We start from the raw sequence: 25,572 nt of genomic DNA, 5'->3' as shown, positions 1-25,572 counted from the left end.
GAAATGAGTATCATGGATTTTACCAGAGGAGGGGAACCACACAGCTAGACCAGTGTTAGAAGGGAGATTTTTTCATTTCTTATCCTTCTAAACTTTTAAGAATTTTGAACTGTGACTGTATTAAATATTCAGTAAATAAAAAGCCACATTTAGAAATGAAAAAATTACCATAAAAGATGAGATGACAAAGACTGAAAACTCAATAATACTGTCACATACAAAAGAAATGGAGTTTTGTGCATTTTATTCAACAAATTTAGGTCATAAAACCTTTGTAACTTAAATCCCCTCTACAGACTTAATGAATGTATCCCAGAGGAAACTTGATGTAAATACTTGATCGGAAATATTTCTCTGTGAGCAGCTCCTTTATGAAATCCTTAATTATCGTCTCTTTTTTACATTAGGATTGTATCTGCAAAGAAAGAAATAAAGGGCTTTTAAAACATAGTCACACCTTGGCAAACACAATGAGAATGCCAATTTTATCCTTAGGATCCAGTATTAAGCACTGACATTTTTACTTTCATTTACCGTTTTGATGTTGGTTTGGTGAATATTTGGTAAAAATAAAATATCAACAATAGAAAAAGTCCAGTAAAAGCATCAAAATAATTAATAAAAATGGTTTAAAAATACATGTTTACACATATCCCAATATAGATTCAAACTCCTTCCACTCCCAACTACAGTATAACATTTGCATAAGATGATCCTAAAATAGACATACTTTATAAAATTTTCTCATATAATAATTAACAAATTTAACTAGCAACCAGATATTCTTAAATACTTATGAAAAATGAGCACCATTTGTCAACATTTTCACCAATGATATACTGTCAATAATGAAATTAAAGAATCAAACTGGCAGCAAAACAGATTAAAAAATACAGTACTTCTTGGTTCTGCCTTTACATAAACTTGGGAAAATGTTATTCTCTCCTAGTCAATACCTACCTATAAGTAGATAAATTAATTTTATTTTATACTATTTGTATTTGAGAGCTAATTATTGTAAGGTTTGGGGCCTGCAGGAATGTTGGATATGTGTTAAATCAGAATTAAATTGTAACCACCCAGTATAACTCCTCTAAACCTCCCACAAAAACCTGGTTTGAAACTCTAATCCAGCCTCTTCTTTTTACTCTTGTGCCAACTAAAACTGAGCAAATGCTTCGGTATTTTATTTGTCTTAACTCAAAACCCATTCATTCATAATTTAACGCAGAACTGGAAATCTCACAAATGTATCAGCTAAATTCACCAGTCCCAAACCTCGAAGATACATGCAGCACACCCCACTGAGAGGTACTCAAGTCGTAAAAAAACAAAACAACAACAAAACAACAGCATTAAAAATAAAATATTCTTTAGGTGAAGAGACTAAGTGTCTATTTTTTTTTTAAGATTTTATTTTATTTATTTGAGGGAAAGAGAGAGCTCATATGTGTCACAGGAGGCACAGAGGGAGAAGGACATGCAGCAGACTCCACACTCAGTGCAGAGCCTGATGCAGGGCTCGATCCCACCACCCTGAGATCATGTCCTGAGCTGAAATCAAGAGTCAGCTGCTTAACCAACTGAGCCACCCAGGCAGCCTGCTGTGTCTATTTCTAAAGAAAGAAGACATGAATATTTAATCTCTAAGAATAAAAGAAGGATGAAATTAAACTTTACCTGAAGAGATCATCAGCAAGAGACTCTTCTTTCGCATGCTGATTTTGCACCTGTCAAAATTTACATAATTTCAAACATGTGTTCAATGATGAATGTATGGTTAATCAACTGCTATACTGGGTGGTCAGTCATCTTGGAGATTTCCACATCCAGGAATTCACCAGGTCTATGAGTTCTTGCCTCTACGGTATTCCCATCATTCACCAAATCCTCTCCATTTTCACTTCATGCCAAGATTACTGCAAAAGTTCTCTAATTAAACACTTTCTTCAGCCAATCCCCTTTCCATCAAAGGTAATCAATATATGTATAAACCACCAGCTTGTTGAGTTTTTAAATATATTTTCCAGAAGAACCCTTTTACTAAATGAAGTATCATTGTTTTGAAGGAAGGGGCTGAGAGGGCAAATTCTACCCCACTTTCAACTACAGCAGCTCTACAGGTGAAGTGGTTCTCTTCTCCAAGGTCCCAAGTCAGGGCTCTGAAGGTGCTGCTTAACGACTGCCCTAACAAAGTAATTTTAAACACAAACCAAACTCTTAATGCATGTCTGAGTGTTAGGACGAGAAAAACTCTGTGCTGGGTGCATCCTTCTAAAGTCTAGATCCTATCATGCCATTTAAAACCCTTCAATGATTTTTTTTAACCTACCAAAGAAAACAAAGTCTTCAGTTTGACCTCTAACATGGCAAAGGCTCTTCATAACCTGGTTCCATTCCACCACCTTCTCAATCACTTCTCATGCCCCTCTCCTTGAATACTGGATGCCCGTTAAAACTGAATCACCAACCCATCAACCAACCAACCACACACACCTCTTAACAAATACCATTTTCCTCTGCTTGTGTTCACGTTTTTCCCTCTGCCCAGAAAATTACCTCCTTTTTCTCCTTTTCCCATTTCTGACAATCTTTCTGTGCACCTTCATTTCAATAATAATTTGTGCCTACTATGTGTCCAGCAACATGTTCTTCACCTCTTTACCAATGGTTTTTCAATCCTCTTCATTTAAAAATATAAAAACAGCATCTGCTATGAAGAACTCCCATAAAACTTCAGCTATACAACTCATAGATACATATCGATTTCCCTGTTATAATTCTGTATCTTTGCTAAAAGACCATTAAGTTCCTTGAATGTATATACTATTTATTTTTACTGTTAATGGCTTACATTTGTCTATTTCCAGATATTATCTTAAAACTCCTTCTAAATAGATCTCATTTAATCTTCATGTAACTTCATTATTACTATTAGACTATTATCCCAGTTTTAACCACCAAGGAAGCAAAAACTTATGTTAAGTAACTTGCAGAAGATCAAAAGGTTGTCATACAGAAGAACTGGGATTTGACCTGGTCTGAGTAAGAAGACCCCCACCAGGTCTTAACACCTGGTCTTAACCAGGCTATTACACGGACTTTGAGTCTTTGGAAAGGGCTGAGAAGAACGAATTGCAGGGATTAGTACAGAATGATTTTCTACTCATATGGTGAAGTATCAAAATGACATTTTATCTTTCTACACTAATAGGTATAGCAGAACATAAATGGGAAGACAATGATTTTCAAAAAGCAGCTGGTATTATTATCGTAATTACTTTGAAATGCTTCCCAGCAGGGGATGCTAATTTTAAAGTTATAATACAGTAAAGAAAAACCAGTAAGGAAAAGTCAGCTTTATTTTATGTGTCTTAGTAAAAAATATTAAGTAAAATAGTTTTAAGAAATAGAAATCCTCATTTTACTGGCATTTTTTAAGGGTTGGGGAGAATTACATATCCAGTCTTTCAAAATTCAAATCAGGTTGGATACTGTCTCAAAGAATTATTATGTTTAATGCACAAAATGAAAATACCCTAAATTGAAGAAAACTTCAGGAATGGATTTGGTGATTATCAAAATGAAGACTGGTCTGCAACAGACGTAAAGAAAGAAAAACTGAAAAAAAATGAAAGGCAAAAAAAACTAAAGAGTAGCTGGCATAAGCCTAGGGAAACAGGACATCAAGGCAATAGCAAACTTATATACAGACACTGTGTGCATGAGAAAGTCAACTCTATTTTTATTTTTTTAAGATTTTTATTTATTTATTTGAGACAGACAGAGATCATAAGTAGACAGAGATCATAAGTAGGCAGAGAGGCAGGCAGAGAGAAAGGGGGAAACAGGCTCCCCGCTGAGCAGAGAGCCTGATGTGGGGCTCGATCCCAGGACCCTGAGATCATGACCTGAGCTAAAGGCAGAGGCTTAAACCACTGAGCCACCCAGACGCCTCAGGTCAACTCTATTATCTTAAAGAGTAAATCCTACCTAGTGCACCTAAAATTGCTCTAGCAAAAAGAGAGATTTGGTGGAATAAATCTAGAACCCAGGCTCTCAACTAATTCTAATCAAATAAACAAAAGACAGAAAAAAGTCATTAGCGACGCTTGTCATTCTCTCAACTCCTCTCTAGCCAAAAACAAACAAAACCTTACAGCCATGATAATCAAGAAGCCACCTACTTGAGAAAAGTAGCCTGCAGAGAACCAAAAGATTGCTGCAACACTTTCTTAACACTGCCCCAGCCCATTAAACAAACTAAAACCAAACGTGAGAATGCTTAGTAATACTACAAATTTGGAGAAAAGTATCCTGAGCAGAAAAGAGAAAACATGCTGGTGGACTGCTGGAAAGGGACAAATACACAGGGAAGTGAGTGGGACTGACACTGACCAAAGGCACAGGCTGCGTGCAGCCTTGACAAATGAGGTAAACAACTTAAAATGGCAGGTTGTTGTCTTCTGGGATAAGATACACCCCCGGTATACATTTCATACCAGTTCCAGGAAGGAGCAGCACGCAGCTCCAGCTGAGCCCTTCCTTTCCTGCATTCAAGGTCTAGGGACAACAGAAATTAAATGGGATATGCATATTGCCTCTGATTCAGCACACTGCCATACTAATGATATGGAGCCACCAAGACAATTCTGTTCTCTACCAGAACACTAAGAGCTTGGGTAGTAGTAATTTTGACTACAGTCACTTTCGCCTCACAAACTGCCTTTATTTTTTTTTAAATTTTTTATTTAAATTCAACTTAGTTAACATAGTATATTACTAGTTTCAGAGGTAGAATTTAGAGATTCATCAGTTGCATATAACACCCAGTGCTCATTACATCAAGTGCCCTCCTTAATGCCCATCATCCAATTACCCCAGTCCCCCCACCCTCCCCTATAGCAAGCCTCAGTTTGTGTCCTATAATTAAGAGTCTCTTCTGGTTTCCCTCTCTCTCTGATTCATCTTATTTTATTTTTCCTTCCCTTCCCCTACGTTCATCAGTTTTGTTTCTTAAATTCTACATATGAGTGAAATCATATGGTATGTGTCTTTCTCTGACTGACTTATGTCACTTAGCATAACACACTCTAGCTCCATCCATGTCATTGCAAATGGCAAGATTTCATTCTTTAATGGCTGAGTAATATTTCATTGTGTATATATACCACATCTTTATCCATTCATCTGGTTTTTAAAAATTTAAATTCAATTAGCCAACATATAGTTCACTAATTCATCAATTGTACAAGTCGTCTTTAGATTGTAATCCCTGCACAAGATAGCATACGATGATTGACAAGCAAACAGTACCTGGACATGGTATTTTACTCTAAACAGCTTCAAGATGAAAGAAAACTGCAAACTATTTCACATACCAGAGGGGGGAAAGAAAAGGCAGCAACTGGAATAGAACATGCAAGACAGATGAAAAACCTAGTCCATAAGAAATAATAACCAAAGGACAAAAAAATGAAGTTACTGAGAACATGAAAGCAATAAAATAAAAACCAAAAAGTCAGATGACAAAAACCACAATTGACAATGAAAAGGGAACAAATGCTAAGTACACAAACTGAGACTTATAACACCACTTCAGAATCAAATTAGAAATACCTAATAGTGACTGTTTCCACTGTTATAAATGCAGTTTACAAGTAGCATCTTATTTAATCCTCACAAAACTTCTGTGAAATAGAGGTATTATTATTATTATTTTTGTTCCCATTCTACAGGCATTCTACAAGGAAGAAATACAAGCATAAGAAAGTAATTTGTCCAAGATCATACAGCTGATGAGGTAACAGAACAGACACAAATGAAATCTGAATTTCTGACATAGTGAAAGAGCTCAGGAAAACCACTGTGAATGCAGAAGAAATGGATGTCGAAGGCAAAGGTGATCTAATAAAAGGACAGTTACATCTTAAATGTAGAGAACTGAACAAACATAAAAATGCTTTCAAAGATGTACTGAAGAGTTCCTTGAAATAAAAAGACCTGCATCTGCAAATCAAAATAACATACTGCATTCCAGGAAAAATGAATGGAAAGTTGATCAACACTGAGACATACTCTCAACGTTACTGACTTGCAAGCCTAAGAAGGAACTGGGCAGGCATGCAAGGGAGAAAAGAAAGGACTGCCATAAGATGGTGGCATGTGGAAGGAGGGGTAACAGGGAAGGGAGGAAGTACAAATATTCTCACTATTTACAGCAGGGAGCCAAAAAATTTATCTAAAATCAAAGTAGGCAGTTTGAAACAAATACTGACTCTAACCTCACAGTGGTTTTTGTTTTGGTCTTATTTATCACCGCTTGGTCTTAGAGGGATATCAGGAAATAAAATACCGTGAAAAGAAGAAACATGTCCAAAAATTCAGCAATGCTTTCAGCTTTACTTCCTTCTATCAATCTCTCTCCCTCTCTTCCTACTCTGTCCCGGGCTATTACTCCTCTTCAATAAAGAGAAATCTGGAATAATTCCCTTCATGTTTAAATGGGTAATTTCTGGACTTCAGGATTTTAACTTCATCATTCTTTCATGTAGTACCATAATTCTTTGAAATGCACATTTTAAATAGGGCCATTTAGTCTTCCAAAAAAAAAAAAAAAAAAAAGAGGAGGAAAGGATGTGACTTCCATTCTTTCATTTTTTGACACTAAGTATCGTGAGTGACCTTAACAACCCTACTTTTTTTGGTGCCCTTCCTAATAATTTTTTGATTAAAAAGCATTTTTAAACACAAATTGCTGAAGACTACATTAACCCACAATGAGGCAAAGTAAAAGCCCTGAGAAGTGAACAATTACCACGGCCAGCTTTTGCCTTGCCCTCTGGATTTCTGCAAAGCATAAAAAACTGGGCTCTGCTTTGATGTCTGTACGGGGGATGAGAAATATGAAAGAAAATCAAAGATGGGGAAATCTAAGAAAAGACCCCAGCATTAAAGAGAGAAAGAGGAATAAACTGTACAACACAAAAAGAAGGCAGACACTTGTCTGCCTCAACCCCAACACAGGGTGAAGGAAAAATTAAAAAACTCAAGTTTATAGTGACCAGCTGGCCTTCACTCAAGCTTCTGGTCCAAATACATATTAACTACCTAGGTGATCCAAAAAAAAAAATCACAAGCAGAGGCTAAAGTGGTCTCGTATTGGTAGAACAAGACAGGCAGACACAAAAGTATTTTTTCTAGAGGAAAGAAACTTAAACTTAGGACTTAATGAATTCCCACAGATCAAATTCCAAGGGAAATGAGCAGTTCACATTCAACTATGACAGAACATATACTTGGAAACAAGACTCCGTAAGAGAAGAGTAGCAGAAACTTATCAACACTTTAGGCAAAGAATACAGGAGGAGCTTAAAAATATCATCAGGGAACAGTAAGACCTAGAGATGAATGAAACAGACAACCAGAACTGAAAAAATACAATAGGATGAATGAAAACTCAGTGGATGGGTGGGAATACCAACCAGAAAGAACAGAAAGGAAAAGTACCAAACTAGAAGATAATCTGGAAAAGTTACCAAAGAATACAATCCAGAGAAAAAAAGGGATAAAATGTATAGAAAATAAGATAGAGAAGAAAGTGAAATTTGACTTCTGTCAAACCAGAGTTCAAGAAAGAGGTAAGACCCCTAACTGCCCATTACTGAACAGTTCTACTTCCAATAGCCTGCTGAGAGGACCTATCTGAAGCCCACCTCTGGGTTCTAGGAGCACTGGATAATCACACAACACAAAGGCTAAGAAGAAAACTTACTAATCTTGGACAAGACCTTGGTTATCTCTCAATTCAACTATCATATGAAATCTTAACTTTCATGCAGTAACTTCCTCTACAGAAAAAAGGTGACACTTTACTGAATTTTATTAAATTCTCCAGTTAAAAACAAGTAAGGGGTAGAAAGAATTATGAATCAGGTAGATGGCTGTTTTGCATAATAATGACTAAGACTCAAAACACCCAAGAAGAAAGTAAAAAAAGAGAAACATATTTGTATAATCTTCCCTGGGAATTTTCATTACAGAGTAGATGAATATATTTAGCTGATACATGTAAATAATGTATTCTTAAAAATCACATTCTAACATGGAGAGCTATAAAGCAGTTCGTATCTTCCCAGAACAATGTTATAACTGAGATCTGGTTTCCTGAGATTTAGGCAACATATTACTTATAGATATGATTAAAGACATGCCATAAAGCAAGTAAACAAAATTATAAAACTCTAAAGCAATCTCAAGTGTCAAAATTATGTTGCTGTTCCTAGTCTAGGATTTAAATCAACATGAACTGATTATGTAAGTATCCTACTATAAAAGTACACAGAAAAGCACACTCTGACATAATACATACTTAATCAGAAATCTGTTTATGTTTGAACATATAAATATAAATGAAATGATAAAATGACTAGAATTTGCTTTAAAATACTCCAGAAAGAAAAAAAGTTGGGAAAGAGAACAGAAAGCAAGATGTGCAAATGCTAATATTTGTTGAAGCTGTGTTTTGGGTTTGTTTCACTATCTATTTTGTGTATGTTTGGAAAGCTTTCATAATAAAAAGGTTAAGAATTTGAATTAAATAGAAATAGTTACTACTTAATAATTTAGCAACATTATTTAATAATTTCTCTTACTTTCTTAAAACTTAAAAAGACTCTGGGGAAAAATGAGATAGATCAGTAACTGCCCATGGGAGGAGGCATTATGGCAAGTTTCCCACAGCAAGCAGTTGTCAATAGTGTAACTGACTTTAGACTCCACCCCCCCCCCCTTTGAGATGGTGTGCTCATGAATCATTAAACCAAAGTGTAAAAGTATACCACAGAGAATGAAGTCAAACTCTAACCTTATAACACCTATGGAAATTAACTCAAAATCAATTCAAGATCTAAATATAAGAGCTAAAACTATAAAACTCTTAGAAGAAAAAAGGAAAAACTTTCTGACACTGGATCTGGCAATGATATTTTGGGTATGATACCAAAAGCACAGGTATCAACAACAAAACTGATAAACTGAACTACACCAAAATTTAAAGTTTCTGTGCATCTGTAAAATACACAAACAACAGAGTGATAGGCAATCCAGAGAAAGAGAGAAAACATCTGCAAATTATACATCTGATACGGAACTATTATCCAGACTACATAAATAACACCTCTAATTCAACAACAAAAAATAAACAATCTGAATAATAATGGGAAGAAATTTTTGAATGGGTATGTCTCCAAAAAAGATACACAAATGGCCAACAAGTGTATGAGAAGATGCATGACCTCACTAATCATTAGGAAAGTGCAAATCAAAACCACAATAAAGTTCACACCAGTTAGATGCCCCTATTACAAACAACAGAATAACAAGTGCTGGAGAGCATATGGAGAAGTTGGAACCCTTGCGCACTATTAGTGGGAATGTAAAATGGTGCAGTTACTTTGGATAACAGTATGTCAGTTGTTTAAAAAATTAAACATAGGAAAAAAAAAGATGCAAGAGAACAGGAGAAAGGTAATAACTCAATAAAATAATGATTGAGAAATTCTCAGGACCACTGAAAGATAATTTCCAGATCTGGAAAGCCCAGTACATTCATATACCATGTAACTGATATTATTTGCAATAACCCCCATATGTCTGTACAACCATCTTTTGATTGTTATCCTTTAGCTTTCTTTTACATTTTTGTAGGTTAAGTCTCTTTTCTCCCCTTTATATTAGGATACAAACTTAATTCATTTTTTTTTAACAAATTTAGAAGCTTCTTTAATAACTTTAATAAGCTTAAAAGCCTCTTAAGCGTTACAGAAAGGTACAAATTAATCTTAATTCTCTGTAATTTAGGATTCTTCCTGAATGAATGACTTTAGGTCAATTATCTTAAAATTTGGTTTTAAGGATTTGCTCTAAGGAAACCATGAGGGACAAAATGTAAACCAAGCAAATTACCAGCCCTCAGTTCCTACTAACCTCCATCTCCTGCCTTAACCATTCTTCTAATTCAGTATTCTTCCGAGAATGATGAGCTATTAGATCTGATCCTCCAATGATGTGTGGAAGTTTTCCTGCTCCAAGAAATGTGACCTGTTATATAGTAAAAATAGTAAGGTTAAATGCATTAACAAATTAAGACCATCTCATTTTTTTAAAAAAGAGAGAGTGTGTGAACATGGGGGCTGGGGCGCAGAGGGAGAGGAAGAGAGAGAATCTTAAGCAGACTTGCCACGAAGGCAGAATCCGACATGAGGTTCAATCTCATGACCCTGAGATTATGGCCTGAGCTGAAATCAAGAGTCAGATGCCTAACCAACTGAGCCAACCAGGTACCCTCAAAACCATCATTTTCTTAAAAAACTTAATAAAAAAGCACAATATAAATCATGTATTACATAAGTGCCAAAGATGTTTATTCCCACAAATGGAAGTGAGAGAGTAGTAACTATGCTAGGCCCATGTTTCTGCCCTATTTATTTTTGGCTGTTGCTATACCCAGATTTAGATGTCACTGTACCAAGAATTTATCCGAGATTTTTAATTGGGAGTTTTTATTAAAAAATGGCCTTACCTCATCAGTTAGCTGTTAAAGCAACTTAAGGTAAATATAGAGACTGTAAAGTATCATATTTTGTTCTAAAGATTTCAAAGTTTAAGTCTTGTCTAGTACTCATGAAAATTTATGTCCTCAAAACTTTCTAATTTATAGATCTCTAGCAATATTGGAGATAGCAATAGTTTATGTTTTTAATTAAAATTTTAATGGGTTATAGGGGCGCCTGGGTGGCTCAGTCATTGGGCGTCTGCCTTTGGCTCAGGTCATGGTCCCAGGGCCCTGGATTGAGGCCTGCATCGGCCTCCCTGCTCAGCAGGAAGCCTGCTTCTCCTTCTTCCACTCCCCCCTGCTTGTGTTCCCTCTCTCGCTGTGTTTCCCTCTGTCAAACAAATAAATCTTTTTAAAAAATAAATAAATAATAAAATTTTAATGGCTTATAAATAAAGAGGTGCTAAAAATATTGTGAAAATGCAAATCAAGCCACTGTTAATATTGTATTTAGGAAATAATAAACCCTTAACATCTATGGGACATACATTTAAAATGTCAATATATGAAGTGGAAAGGGAATTTTAAGACTTTTAAATTAAATTTATTTATGAGAGAGAGAGAGGGGAGAGAGAGAGAGAGAGTGAGCACGCACGAGCAGGGGGAGGGGCAGAGGGAGACGCAGGCTCCCTGCTCAGGGATGTGAGCCAATTACCCTCGTAATCATGACCTCAAAATCATGACCCTAGCTGAAAGCAGACAGTTAACACACTGAACCACCCAGGTGCCCTGGAAAGGGAATTTTAAAATAGTTTTCATCGTTGAATACAATTTTAAAAGCACAAATAGAGCCACGTCATTAGATCTGGGCATATAAAGAAAAACACAAATTCTTTAATTAGAGCCAATTTAGTTAAATCATTCTGCCACATAAATTTTGGTTTGAATTTCTTTTACAGTCTCAAATAAAATTCCTTAATCAAAGATATTAATATTTTTAAGAATTTTAAATTTTTTCAAGTTACTTTCCAGAAGTTTGTATAACTCTATGCTCCTTCACCATGCCTGGGTCAACAGTGAGTATTACCACTTTATCTTTGGTAACTTCATTAATAACAAAAAATACTATGTCTTTTGAATTTTGATTTAACAATGAGACTCAGTAACATGATCCTCAACATGAAGTAACCATATGGTTAAGAATGACCCTGTGGTATTCATGAGCCATACCTTTCAGATGGAAAAGAGAAAGTGGGTGCCATCTAAGTGGGAGATATCTCCATCTTTCACTCCAAGTACAAGAGATGGGGTTTAGAACCTTTTACACATTGTCATAGTATGCAAAAAATTAACCGACAAATGTTAACAGTAGCTCACATTAGAGAGAAAAACTACAACACCTCACAGTATAGCAAGAATCATACAGATTATACCCTAGTGAAAAGCAGTCTACCACAGAAATCACCTTGGACAAAATTACTGTATTCTGATTAAATGCTTAAGCAAAAGGCAGCACTCAGTAATAAAAATGGGATAAGAAGCAAATATTCCAGAAAAGACAACAAAAGAATACAGAGTAGATCAGAAATATTCTTTCAACCATACTGATAAATTAAACATCTTCCCAGTTCCTAGAGAAGAACAAACTCAGGTCTGATGATAATACTCAGGGTACATATTTATATTTTTTATATATACATGTAATAGTAAAATGCCTACTTTTCATTATTTAATGTGCTCAGCTATTTTCAACAAATCTCTTATCTTCATAAAGCCTTGAGTTAAGGAACTCCTTCAGGTAGACATAGATGATTATTAGAAATAGAAGACCCTATCAGTATAACCCAAAGCCTGCTGTTTAAGGTGGTGAAGGCCAGGTAAACAGCACCCTTTAAGGAACTGTCTTTTTTTTTTTTTCTTTTTTAAAGATTTTATTTATTTATTTGCCAGAGAGAGAGAAATCACAATTAGGCAGAAAAGCAGGCAGAGCGGGAGGGAGAAGCAGGCTCCCTGCTGAGCAGAAAGCCCAATGCAGGGCTTGATCCCAGAACGCTGGGATCATGATCTGAGCTGAAGGCAGAGGCTTTAACCCACTGAGCCACCCAGGCGTCCCAGGAATTCAGTCTTAATGAAGTTTGTTTCCAAGTATTCATTAGATATTCATCATACATTTACTCACATATTCACTACTTGTCAATTCATGCCCTTCCTAAAGTAATTTTAACTGTTTTAAGCAGAAGAAATAAGAGTTTTCAATATGAACTGCTTTTACTATTTAGCATCAGTGGTATTTCTAAAAACATTTCAAACACTGCCCTCTTGTGATATTTTAGTTAAAGGAATACCATACCTTTTTGAATTTCTTGAAATTCTTCAGTTGACCATAATCATTATTTACACTGGATGCATTTCTGGAGGGAGAGTTACTAACCACCAGTGATCTAAATTCAGTTAATAACACCTTCCTTGGAAGCATATCACTGTCATCCTGAAGTTCATCTTTGATCTTAAATAGGGTTAAGATGGATACATAAGCAGAAAAAAATAAGGAAAAAGAAAATTACTTGTCATTTGTGAGGCTACAAACAAAAGTTCAAATACATGAAAAAAATAGTAAAAAGGGTTTATTTCTGGCACCTGAATTTTGTATTTGGAATCAAATCATATCTATGCCAAATAAGAAAATTACTCAAATACTAACTTTAGAAACATTTATAACTTCTTGCTAGACAGACTAAAAGCATATAGCATTTTAATTTAGTAGTTTATTCTAATACATATCATCTCAATATATAATTTATCTTCTTGCATATATTTTCTTAGCAAAAAATCTCAGTATTCTTTACTTTTCATTAAAACCATAAACTAACATTATTACAACGATCTATTTTTTAAGTTCTCATCTAATATATTTAACTTTCTTGGATTTTCAGTAATTTGTGTTTTATTATTTTTGACACCTCCAAAAAATTATTAATTCTGGATATACTACTTCATTAACTGAAAGCCACTTTTTAATCAGATTAATAATTATTAAATCAGCCTCAAGATTCCTTCTTGTTGCTGGGTAAGTTTCTTTATGTCATTCACTACTAACTGGTTAGTTACATATCAACATTGCTACAGCTGCTCAAAGCTGACCATCTTAGTTTTTTAAACTCTTTTACTATATATTAAATGGCAAGTGGCAACAGGACTAAAATGAAGATGGAAACAAAGGAAAAAAGTGAAAAGTCAAAAGACAGGGTTCATCTACCAGTGACAGAATGTAATTAGGAACTCTTAGTTAGTTAACAACAACCTAATGCTTTTGTATTGTGTTTTATCTGTTCCAAATATTTTACACTCATTACTCTTTTTGATATAAACAGCCACTCTGCTGGAACAATGTCAACTTGATTTCATAAAGACTTGAGGTTCAGAAATGTGAAAGTGACTTGTTCAGGATCACACATCTATGCAGTGGAAGGCAGGAAATTACACTTAGGCTTTTTTCCATACTCTTTTTGTTATATCATGGTTTTTTTTGTTATATCATGGGTTTGATTTACCCATTTCCAGAGGAGGCATAATTATGAAACAGATAAAGATTACAGACAGGGAAATAATCCCAAGAATGTAAACTGACAGAAATTGATGAGATGTTAGTTCTTAAGTCAAATCTTTATAAAAATTAAAATTTCCTCACAGATAGTTCTTCTTTAGTTGACCATAGTGAATCTTTCTTGAGTTCACTTTTCTTCCCAATTTCATTTTCTTGCTAAAGAAATAAAAAGACTTTGTTCATAGAAATTACGAAATGGTACCTTTAAAGATATTTATGTTCTTGACCCCGTTAATTGATTTTCAAGTATCTTTCCTAGAAGCTATGAGATGAGAATAGAAATATACAGAGAAAAAGACATTGTAGTATGAGATACAAAAATAAAGATCTGGAAACAATCTAAGTTCACGTAAGTCATTTTACAATATGAGAAATAATCATAAGCGAATATAAAATAGTACAGAATAGCATTAACAGTTGATTCTAAGTTTGCAAAATAAGATTTAAAAAAGGAAATACCAAAATATTAATTATGGTTATCCACAGACTGTAGGATTATCAACAAATTGTTAAGTTGTCTTCTATATTTCTACACAATTATGTATTACTATATTTTTTAAGATTTTATTTGACAGAGAGAGAGAGATCACAAGTAGGCAGAAAGATAGGCAGAGAGACAGGCAGAGAGAGATGGGGAAGCAAGATCCCTGCTGGGCAGAGAGCCTGATGCAGGGCTTGATCCCAGGACGCTTAGATCATGACCTGAGCCAAAGGCAGAGGCTCAATCCACTGAGCCACCCAGGCACCCCAATGTATTACTTCTATAGTCCAAAATAAAAAATTGTTAAAAGATTCTATCTAAACTTATGTTTAGTATTTAATTTTGAATCACCCTTAATCCAGGAAAAAGGAAACAGGGTTACTTTAATTGCTCAAGATATTTTTCTGCAGTAAAATGGAAACTGCTTTGTATACAGTCATACTATCCCTCACATTCATATATCCAGACCAGGTTCCAGGTGAAAGCATAGTACATAGATAGCTTTCTGATACTTTCAGTAAAAAATACAATCCCTAGGGATACAGTAGGTAAGCTTATTGTTTTACATCAAATTTTCAATGATTCAGTAAGAAAAATTGTAGTAAGAAAAATTGTAGTAAGAAAATTAGAAAAGGGCAGAAAAATAAATGTAAATACTTTGTGTTTGCCTAGGGACTAAGGAGAATTAATGTTTTCCTTTTTCAACAGTAAGATTAGGAGAAGAATAAATGAAACAAGATGGGAGTGGGAGGGAGACAAACCATAAGTAACTCTTAATTTCACAAAACAAACTGAGGGTTGCTGGGGAGAGGGGGGTTGGGAGAGGGAGGTGGGGTTATGGACATTGGGGAGGGTAGTGCTATGGTGAGTGCTGTGAAGTGCCTAAACCTGGCGATTCACAGACCTGTACCCCTGGGGATAAAAATATGTTATATGTTTATAAAAAAAAAAAATTTATAGTCCAAGCCTATCATGTGCTCTTTCACTACTTTCATATACATCATCCTACAATCAGAACAGTTTACTCCCCACACCTTGTCCCCAACCTGCCCTACTCCCTTGAACTTGCTCATCCTCTTGAGCAAGTTATTTCCTATCTCAGAGAATCATATCATAACCTACCAGGCCCTCAGACTCTAAGCCTGGGAATTATCCTTATACTCTTCCTTCTCTCTTTATTTCTCATGCTAAGCAATCACCAAGTCCTGGAGATTCTACCTTTTAAAGGCCTATCTTACTTACCCTCTCAGACTGCCTTTCATGTCAGCATGCCCACTGCATAGAGTAACTGAATATATGACGCTCTGAGAAAGCTGACAAAAGGAACAGCCAAAAGAGCAGAGCAGTCCTTTGTTTTCATCCCAGTTCAAAACCCAGCTAAGTAACATTGCCAAGTTACTGAATACCTCCTACTGTCAGTTTCTTTTTTTTTTTTTTTTCTTTTTTTTTTTTTACTGTCAGTTTCTTAACCGGTTCAATACATACAGTACTGCTGCTTCACTGCAGGGCTGCTGTAAAGAGAATGATGGTATCCAGTTAAGTGGTAGGTATTACTACTAGGCTTTGGAAGATGCTATAGTTAAGAAAGAGGAGGAAACCTTTAGTATAGAAGGGTGTAGAATGAGGTGAAGAAAAGATGCTCTGTGGACAGTGGGTGCATTTAAGAAGAGGAATATAAACAAAGATGATGAGTCAGGTTTACGTTTTATGGAGACTAGGAAATTTTAAGGCCAAGATTCAGGCACAGGGGTCATATTTTTTAGAAATCTATATATATATTATTTATAACATTTAATTTATATATATAGTTATATTATATACAGATATAATATATATCATTTTTAATATATTTAATATATATATATGGATATATACCTAGCAGGAGTATCTAGCAAACAGCTTTCAATTTCAGCTTATAGGGGTGCCTGGGTGGCACAGTAGGTTAAGTGTCTGATTCTTGGTTTCAGCTCAGGTCATGATGTCAGGGTTCTGAGATCAAGCCTCATGATGAGCTCCATGCTCAGAGCAGGGAGTCTGCTTGTGATTCTCTCCCTCTTCCTCTGCCCTCTAGCCCCCATTCTCTCTAAAATAAATAAATCTTTAAAAAAAAGAAAAAATTTACAGATGTGCTAAAATCTATATTAAATCCCAAAATAGAAAAAGAGTAGTTCTACCATCAACATATTTTAGAAATTACTTTTCTGAAATATATGTAAGGAATCCAATGTTAAAGGGAAGTATCACATTTTTGCCTTAAAATTGCAAAAAGTTTTTTAAATAAAAGGACTGAGAATTTTTTTCTGATCACTTACAAAGCTAGAAAAATTAAGTGCAATTTCTTTAATTCATGAACATCTAGAAGGACTTTCCAACAAAATGATAAAAATGAATTAAAAATAATCTCCCAGGGACACCTGGGTGGCTCAGTGGGTTAAGCTGCTGCCTTTGGCTCAGGTCATGATCCCAGGGTCCTGGGATCGAGTCCCACACGGGCTCCTTGCTCAGCAGGGAGCCTGCCTCTCTTTCCACTTCTGCCTGCCTCTCTGCCTGCTTGTGGGCTTGCTCTCTCTCTCTTTCTGACAAATAAATAAATAAATAAAATCTTTAAAAATAATAATAATAGGGACGCCTGGGTGGCTCAGTTGGTTAAGCAGCTGCCTTCGGCTCAGGTCATGATCCCAGCATCCTGGGATCGAGTCCCACATCGGGCTCCTTGCTTGGCGGGGAGCCTGCTTCTCCCTCTGCCTCTGCCTGCCATTCTGTCTGCCTGTGCTCGCTCTCTCTCCCTCTCTCTCTGACAAATAAAGAAAATCTTAAAAAAATAATAATAATAATAATAATAATCTCCCATTGTTTGAGTAAGATTGATGAACTGCAACAAGGTCAATTTCCTGGCTGTGATACTGTACTGTGCTTACATAAGATGTTATAATTAGGGCAAAACAAAAAGGTATATTGGATCTCGCTATATAATTTCTCACAACTGCATGTGAATCAACAATTATCTCAAAATACAAAGTTGTCGAAAATTATCTTACACTGAAAGCAAAAATACTTTTGTAACAGGTTCTTACTAAAAATGTACGGTGCTAGAACAGTGATTTAACTTTTAGCATACCCAAAGTGTATCACAATCAAATCACTATTCACTCTCCAGTCTTCTGCAACACTATTTTTATTCAGAATGTTATTAATTCTAAAATTGTAAAATAAGGACAAAGGAAATTTATGCTTCAGAACCAGAGAGCAAAATAAAATGGTTGTATTCTCTGATATCATTACAAAGCATGTAAACCTTGGCTATTATGAAAGGTCTTTTTAAAGATTTTATTTATTTATTTGACAGACAGAGATCACAAGTAAGCAGAGAGGCAGGCAGAGAGAGAGAGAGGAGGATGCAGGTTCCCCACCGAGCAGAGAGCCCGATGCGGCGCGCGATCCCAGGATTCTGGGATCACGACCCGAGCCGAAGGCAGAGGCTTTAACCCACTGAGCCACCCAGGTGCCCCTGAAAGGTCTTTTTAGATGACAAAAGACTGTTTAATGGTTTCTGTATCATTGGTGTATAACACTCACTTCCTGGCTCTTCCAGTCTGGGATCTAATGCCCAGTTGCTTGTGTGACCATGAGCCCTGGGAAAATGTATAATCAATGTAGAGTATTCAGGAAGATTAATCAGCAGTCATACAGGAGGTATCAAAGAGTTCTGTTATTAAAGTCACAATCGTTTCCAGACAGAGCTGTAGCCACTGTGCACAGGGGACCAATCTGGGATAGAACTTAAAAAAAACAAAAAAGGCTATTAAAAGTTAAAGCAGGTAGTAGGACAAGAAAACTAGAGAAAGAAAAGAAGAACATGTCAGAAAAAACTAGAATTAAGTACAGGGAGAAGAACACAGCAGGGAAATGCATTTCCAAAGGTGTAAGCAAAATAATATAAATAGAGTCTAACTCTCTGAAGATTAAATGCTTGTAACATTAAGTGGTCTCAACACAGATTCTGGAATAGTCCAGACCTAAAATAACACCGTCAAGTTGTAATACAAGCAGAGTAAACACAACTTTAAAAAGAGATAAATAAATTTATTAAATAAATAAATAAATAAATTTACTAAACATAGGAAATCAACCCTTGGATTTCACTAAATCTCACATTAACTTCCACTATAGTAGAAACCACTAAACTTATAGGATAGTAACTTGTAAGATATATAAACCCACTTAACTCCGTTTACCTCTTCTGTAAGGTGCCAGCTAATCTTTGATAATAAAGAATACTTCTTTCTCTGAAGTTCTCAATTGACTTAAAGATATCTCAGTATCCGATCTTTTTTACTTATCTAATGCTTAGCTTGCTACAGACAGCCATGTGCCAAGCCTGAAACATTTCCCATACTCTCTTGTAGACTGAGGGTGAGGAATGGGGAGTGGTGCGGGCCAGGACTAAATTCTGGCCAACGAGCGAAGTTATAAAGTGGGGTTTCTGACAGAGCTCCTTACAAAGTGAGGAGGAACTCAGTGGAAAGGTCTTTACCCTGTCCCCTCTCCACCGTTTTCCTCCCTGTAAAGCTGACATGATGGCTAGCGATGTAACCTTGTAGAGAGAAAAACAGATGCCTAAGAAACATACCACAGAACTTCCAAGCAGCTTTGGTTACCTACTTCCGGACTTCTTTTATAGGAACAAAATAATCCTATCTTCTTTAAGCCACTGATTTTAGAATTTTTAAAGACAGCAAAACGAATTATTAACCCATAAAATGAGGAAACTTTTTCTGGGAAAAAAAAACTGGATGTATTACATCAGGATCTTCTGGGGTTTTGGTCTGGGTATCTCTATTTTTAGATAAGCTCACCAGCTGATTCTGACACAGCTGGTCCACAAAAGGGCACTTAGGATTCACTCAAAAGAAATAATGAGGATTCTCTCCTTCACACAAAGATGCCAATATTTTGGCTAAACACGACATATACTTTGTTTTTTCAACAGTAGTTATAGATTTATAGTGCTTGATACATACTCAATTCTCAACAAATACCTACTGAATCACTATACTTTCCAATCACTTAATCCTTATCCTTCTACTTAGTCCTATCCTTATGCAGTAGCCATTTATAGGAGGGGATGACCACAACCATGAATGAGAGGGAAGCTAACGGACCTATATGAAAGATCAGAATATTACCTTTTAACTTCATGTGGTCAGTGCTCTCACCTAATGACCTAACTATTCTACAGAGAGTAGGCAACTTACTTACACATAAAATAGAAAATAATCTGAAATGGTAAGACAAATTATCAACATTCAGGAAAACAGGATACTATGTATCAAAATGAAAATAAAAATTCCTGTGATGTTATACCTATTTCATGCTAAAAATTTATTTAGTAGTTTGTTTTCCTAATTTTCTTCATTTTTCTGTGTTTGTTTTCCTCTATTAAGGCATCTCCTGTACTTACCATCAAGGCCAAAGGTCTGATATAGTAGTACAAGAATAGTACAGCCTGGAAATCTATTAAAACAATCATGAATAATAATAAGCATGAATTTATTTTTTGTTGCTTATTATATACTTTAGAAGAAACACTGTATTTTTAACATTTACCTTATCAACCAACAAATTCTTATACTTAATACTGGATATTGAAGATATTAATTTTTTCCTCAAGGAAACAGAATGAATGCTTATACAGTCACAAATTTCTTTTTAACATTCTAAGTTTCTATTTGTAGTAATTCTCATTAAAAAATGTTACTTACAGATATTCTGTTATTTTCTGATACTCCTTCATTAAAAGTGCCATTTGTTTCTATATCCAATCTTGGCTTTTTTCTAATATTGACAACTTCCTCTTGTTTTTCAACTTTCACTCCAATTTCTAACTCTGATTTTGTGTTCTTGAATAACTGATCTAACACTTCATCTTCTATGGCTAAATCATCAATTTCTTTTCTTTTTTCTGATCTTAGTTTTTCTGTAGAAAGAGATTTATTGGCAAAATTTTTCACAGTGGATTTTAAATCTCTATCTGTAAGTAAATTATCTGGTTTCTTTTCCATAGGCTTATTCTGAGATAGATGCTGCTCCTTATTTTTCCATACTGAGGGTGCAGAAGGTTGTGTTTGTTCTAAAAGAGAACAAGACATTTCTATTCTTGCTGATTTGGGTGAAGAAATTTCTTGATTTTCTTCATCTCTTTCCCTTAGATTTAAAAAAGGAGAGAAGAAAGCAAAAACAGAAAATAAACACAGCTAAGTAATTTTTTGGTTTGACAATATTCACTCCCCACTGAATTCACAACATTCTTAATTTAATTAATTAGTATCACTGGAAATTAAAAAATGGGACATCTGAAAAAAAAGCAATCTGTAGGGACACTAATGTTTTTGTAGGACTGTCAAACCAATGGCTAAACAATAAGGAGAGGTCTATCTTCTCTGCCAAGGCAGCAGTAGCTGGTAAATCAATGCAGAGGAAAAGGTAGAAAGATATAAAAATACAAAGCACTTGTTGCCAGGAAACAATAGCTTACTTTACAATGTAGGGAACTTGTAGGCAGGGAAAAACTACCTTGGGAATAAAACCTGATGGATTAATGAGAGCTAGATTCAAGATGGTAAGTCAGAGTGGCTAAATCCAGAATACAGCACAGACTATGTATTGCAAGTAATATATGAATATATGACTAAGAATTTTCTGTACAATATTGTTTCATTCATTAAGTACTGAATAAGTACTTTACTCATTTAAATTGTACTAAGGTCCAAAGAGAACATCTCTGCTTCCAAGAAGTTAACCAAATTCATGTTAAAATGGAATAGTCAAGGTGGTATTTTAATAATACTAATCTACTATCAGTGTGCTGGACAGACTGATTAAGAAGATTCTGTAATAATTCAGGTGGTCAGAATGAGTCAGAGGTCTGGCAAAACAAACAGATGAAAAGGGAAGAATTTATAAAACAATGAAAATAAGAATCACAGTGCTGTTTTGGGGAGGTAAAAGAGAAAGAGTCCAAGATTTTGACAAAATGAACGCCTAACAAAAATAATACGTATTTAATGACAGAGGGGAAAAGGTTTAGGACTATTATTTGGGAAAACAGCAGAAAATTCCTGTAGAAAAGTAGAAGTGACACTTAAGAGGTAAGTTAGGACCAAATATATTGATCATCTGTAATAAAGTCATGAAACTCTAAAGGTACAGTATACAGCATATAAAAAATAGTGGTAGAAAAAGGGAAAGTCCCCAGAGGGGGCAAAGGGGAAAGTGAGAGAGGCAAAACAACCAGAAGAGGTCCACACTACAAAAACTGAAAGAACTGAATAGCACTGAAAGGCCACTAGAATTGTCAACTATGTCAATGGCTACTTTCAAGGACATCATGTCAAGGCGAAATATTTCTAGTTAAGAAATATTTCATACAGAAATGGGAGCAGTAACAATAATCTCCTTTTCTGAGAAGTTTAACAATGATTGTGAAGAACAAGAGGCAATAGCTAGAGTTAAGAACCAAGTCAAGAGAAGGTTTTAAAAAATAAAAGTGAGATCAAGCTTCTGAATAGAGAAGGACCTAGAGTAATTAAAAGTGCTAGAAAAAGAGAAAAATTGAGGGAGCATGGTCCTAGAGGAAGTGAGAGAAGTTCAAAGAACTGAGGTGTGGGAAAGCTCTTCTTCAAAAGGAGTACAGCAAAGTGAAACAACAGAGAAGCTTAAGGTAACACAGGAAAAAAGGGATGAGGGAGATTCTATCCATAATGACCTTGGTGAAGAAGGAGATACGGACGTTTCTGAGGGGAATGAGGTCAAAGGGTCCGTTTTCTACAGAAAGTGTATCCAAGCAGAACACAGACTAAATGCCATTCTATTAATATTTTTCAGAGACACAGAGAGGTTTTATTTAAAAATATACCTTTTTTGGGTAGAAGGCTGAAAATAGTTTTTGATGGAGTTGGTCTGCAGCCGCTGAAAAGGTTGATCTCTACTTTTATTTACACCTGAGAATTTAGTTGGTGAAAGCTGACAAGTTGGGATTTTCATCCTTTCCAGAGTATCTGATACCGCATTATTATCATCAGAGCTTATTTTGGGGGGTTCCTTCATAGTGGATGTTTCTTGTGAAGGCATTCTGAATTTCTGTTCCACTCTGGAGATTTTGATTTCTTTAGGTCTTTCACTAAAATCCATACTGTAACAAAAGAAGAATGCAATGTAAAAAATCAGATTAATAGCAATTTTTATCAAGAAAAAAAGTCTTCTGAATAGTACTAATGAAATACAGCTTTAGAAAATAATTATCTTTAGACTATAATTAAAGGGAATATATTTCACTATACCAAAAAAGTCCCTCCTTTTTCATCAAAGTTCCGTAAAGACAAATGATAACTTTTTCTTCTTCATTCCCTATAGCATCCAATGTCTGGCATCCTCTGCTATAAGAAACTGTCATACATATATGGTGTATCAACCTAGTATTCTATAATAAATTAAACCGAGTGATAATCTTAGATAATTTTTGCTTTGTTTAAAATTTTACAATTATTTTCATGCAAAAAATTAATAAAAAAAGGAAAATCAAAAAAGAACAATCTCCTATAATTCCAGCATCATACATAATGAGATATTTAGATCCCATTTAGATCTAAATGAGATGATTTTAGATTCAGATGAATTGATATGGTTATATTCCAGCCAGATGGCAGGAATATAGATGAACTGATACGGTTACATTTCAGCCAGATGGCAGTCCCTAGAATAGAACATAACTCTCTACTACCAGAAAAATATTTAAAATAAACACACACATATACACACACACACACACACACACACACACACACACACACACAGTTCCACAATGTATGGTTACATAAACTGCCCTTAATATTCTTCATTTCACAAAAAAACAAGTAAACTGGTGATATACATGACTCTCAAAACATTAATAGTTTCTCTTTAAAAACTTACATCTGAAAAAAAAAAAAAACTTACATCTGGCCTCAATATAAAAAAAACAATGTATTAAAAATTTAAATATGACCTAAAAGTGATATCACAAGTATTTTTCAATATGAGTAGCTCATTAATGTATTACTTAAAAAAACAATACGCTCTCTTAAATGAAAAATACCACAGAATACAAATGACCTACCCCTGCTCCATCAAACCCTCAAAGAACAACAACAAAAAACCTCTTCGAACAGTGAACCACTAGAAAACTATCTTTATGAACAAATATTAGTTATTTAGATAGCCAGGTAGACACATAGAAAGTTATCTCCAAAGTTATACTCAGATAAAGGCAATATTATAGTACAAATTTATTTCAAACTTGCTTCAACAATCACAAATAAAGTACTATAATTCTTTACAGTCTTCTATGTACATTTGTAAGGAACAAAAACAAAAAAGTTTTATCATCAGACAGGGGTTAGCAAACTATGGCTTACAGGCCAAATCTGGCTTGCCACTTGTTTTCATAAATTAGGTTTTATAGGAACACAGCCACACACATTCACTTACATGTTGTCTAAGGCAGCTTTCATGCTACAAAGGCAAAGCTGAGTAGCTGTAACACAGATCACTCACTCACAAAGCCAAAAAGATTTACTGTCCGAACTTTCACATAAAGTTTACTAATCCTTGACCTACTGTATTATTTTCCCTGGCACCCCATTCTCCCATGCTTTATCTCCTAAGAGCTGATCTGATAAAGACAATGACTTGACTTCTTGAGTATACTATTAATTTACTGATATTATGAATAACAATAGTTTGTTAACAATAAAGCTTTACCATGTATCTGCTTGTGATTCCGTGTCCGCTACGTATGTTGTGGTATTCAGTGGGGCACTTGGCACCAGGTTTTCATTGACTGACAAGCCTTGGGAAAGGCTTGGTCCTGGAGTCATCTTCAATGCTGTAAATCACACAAGTGAAAGGAAGAATCAAAACTGCTAGACACAAGATGGATATTCCGTCACTAAAAATGGCTAGACTGTGTCATGCTGAGGGAATTAAGTAGGCAACACAGAACACAGCGACCTTCACACAGTGGAACGAACAAATATTTAATGAAATGGCCCTATAAAAGCAGCCTGTTGGCATCTGTAATCACTTAAATCAAATCCTTTTAAAGCTACATCAAATCCTTTGTGAAGTATTACCAACTTAAAAATAAAATCAACTTGTGTTATAATTCAAATTATGATTTGAGTTAGAAGACAAAAACTGCATTTCTTCCCCACAGAAAGAGTATCAACTCTACTGTTGACACAAATAAAAATTAATGTGAGTTTCACTTTCTGAAGGAATACTATTTGAAAAGAAGATATAAATAGTTCTAGGTATAAATTCCGTGGCCACTCCAGAAAACCATTAATGATTACTTCATCTTTTAATTTACTAGAATAGCAAGTCAGGTGATACTCTTCTGGCATACTTTCCTTGAACCTTCCACACTGAAACAGGTATCCTTCATTTCAGCTTCCATACTACCCTTTACATCACTCTGCTAACTTTTAACACACTAATCATGAACTGCTTGCATTAAGTTATTTAACCTCTCCATACCTTAGCTTCCTCATCAGGACCATCTCGTTCTGAGGACAAAATGAACTGATACATGGACAGCACTTAGAAAAATGCTTGGAACACAGTTAAGTACAATGCAAGTATTAGCTGTTATCATCATCATCATTTTATACTACACTTGTTTACTTGTTACTTTCCATTATTAGACTTGGAATCTCCTTGAGAATAGGACCTGGTTCTTGTTCATTTCTAAATCTGCAGTCCCTGAGCAAAGTTTGGGACATGAGAGATATAAATAAGTTAATGGAATTAAATCATTAAATGAAAAATTTAAAAAGTTGACATCTACTAAGTATCTAAGTTAAATCATCCCTGGTTAGGTCCTCATGACATAGG

The 25,572-nt window shown here is 35.1% G+C and overlaps 1 protein-coding gene across 4 annotated transcripts in view; it reads right to left on the bottom strand.

Annotated features, from left to right (window-relative positions):
* Nucleotides 1–227: 227 nt before the first annotated feature.
* LOC111146688 (nibrin) overlaps nucleotides 228–25,572 on the bottom strand; it is a 48,990-nt gene continuing 23,645 nt past the window's right edge. For 2 of the 4 annotated variants that reach the window (XM_022502347.1, XM_022502350.1), the window contains exons 9-16: nucleotides 24,439–24,562; nucleotides 22,556–22,831; nucleotides 20,403–20,844; nucleotides 14,244–14,315; nucleotides 12,906–13,061; nucleotides 9,988–10,101; nucleotides 1,681–1,730; nucleotides 228–415 (exon numbers count right to left, since the gene is read on the bottom strand). In XM_022502347.1, the coding sequence (XP_022358055.1) occupies nucleotides 385–415; nucleotides 1,681–1,730; nucleotides 9,988–10,101; nucleotides 12,906–13,061; nucleotides 14,244–14,315; nucleotides 20,403–20,844; nucleotides 22,556–22,831; nucleotides 24,439–24,562 (1,265 nt within the window). In that variant the 3' untranslated portion in view covers nucleotides 228–384. The remainder of the gene's footprint in view (nucleotides 416–1,680; nucleotides 1,731–9,987; nucleotides 10,102–12,905; nucleotides 13,062–14,243; nucleotides 14,316–20,402; nucleotides 20,845–22,555; nucleotides 22,832–24,438; nucleotides 24,563–25,572) is intronic. The other 2 variants (XM_022502348.1, XM_022502349.1) reach the window with 1 other exon arrangement.

The sequence above is a fragment of the Enhydra lutris genome, unplaced genomic scaffold (assembly GCF_002288905.1).
Source record: "Enhydra lutris kenyoni isolate GAN:26980312 unplaced genomic scaffold, ASM228890v2 scaffoldscaffold14, whole genome shotgun sequence".
Classification (NCBI taxonomy): domain Eukaryota; kingdom Metazoa; phylum Chordata; class Mammalia; order Carnivora; family Mustelidae; genus Enhydra; species Enhydra lutris.
This window is presented reverse-complemented; position numbering and strand designations above follow the sequence as displayed.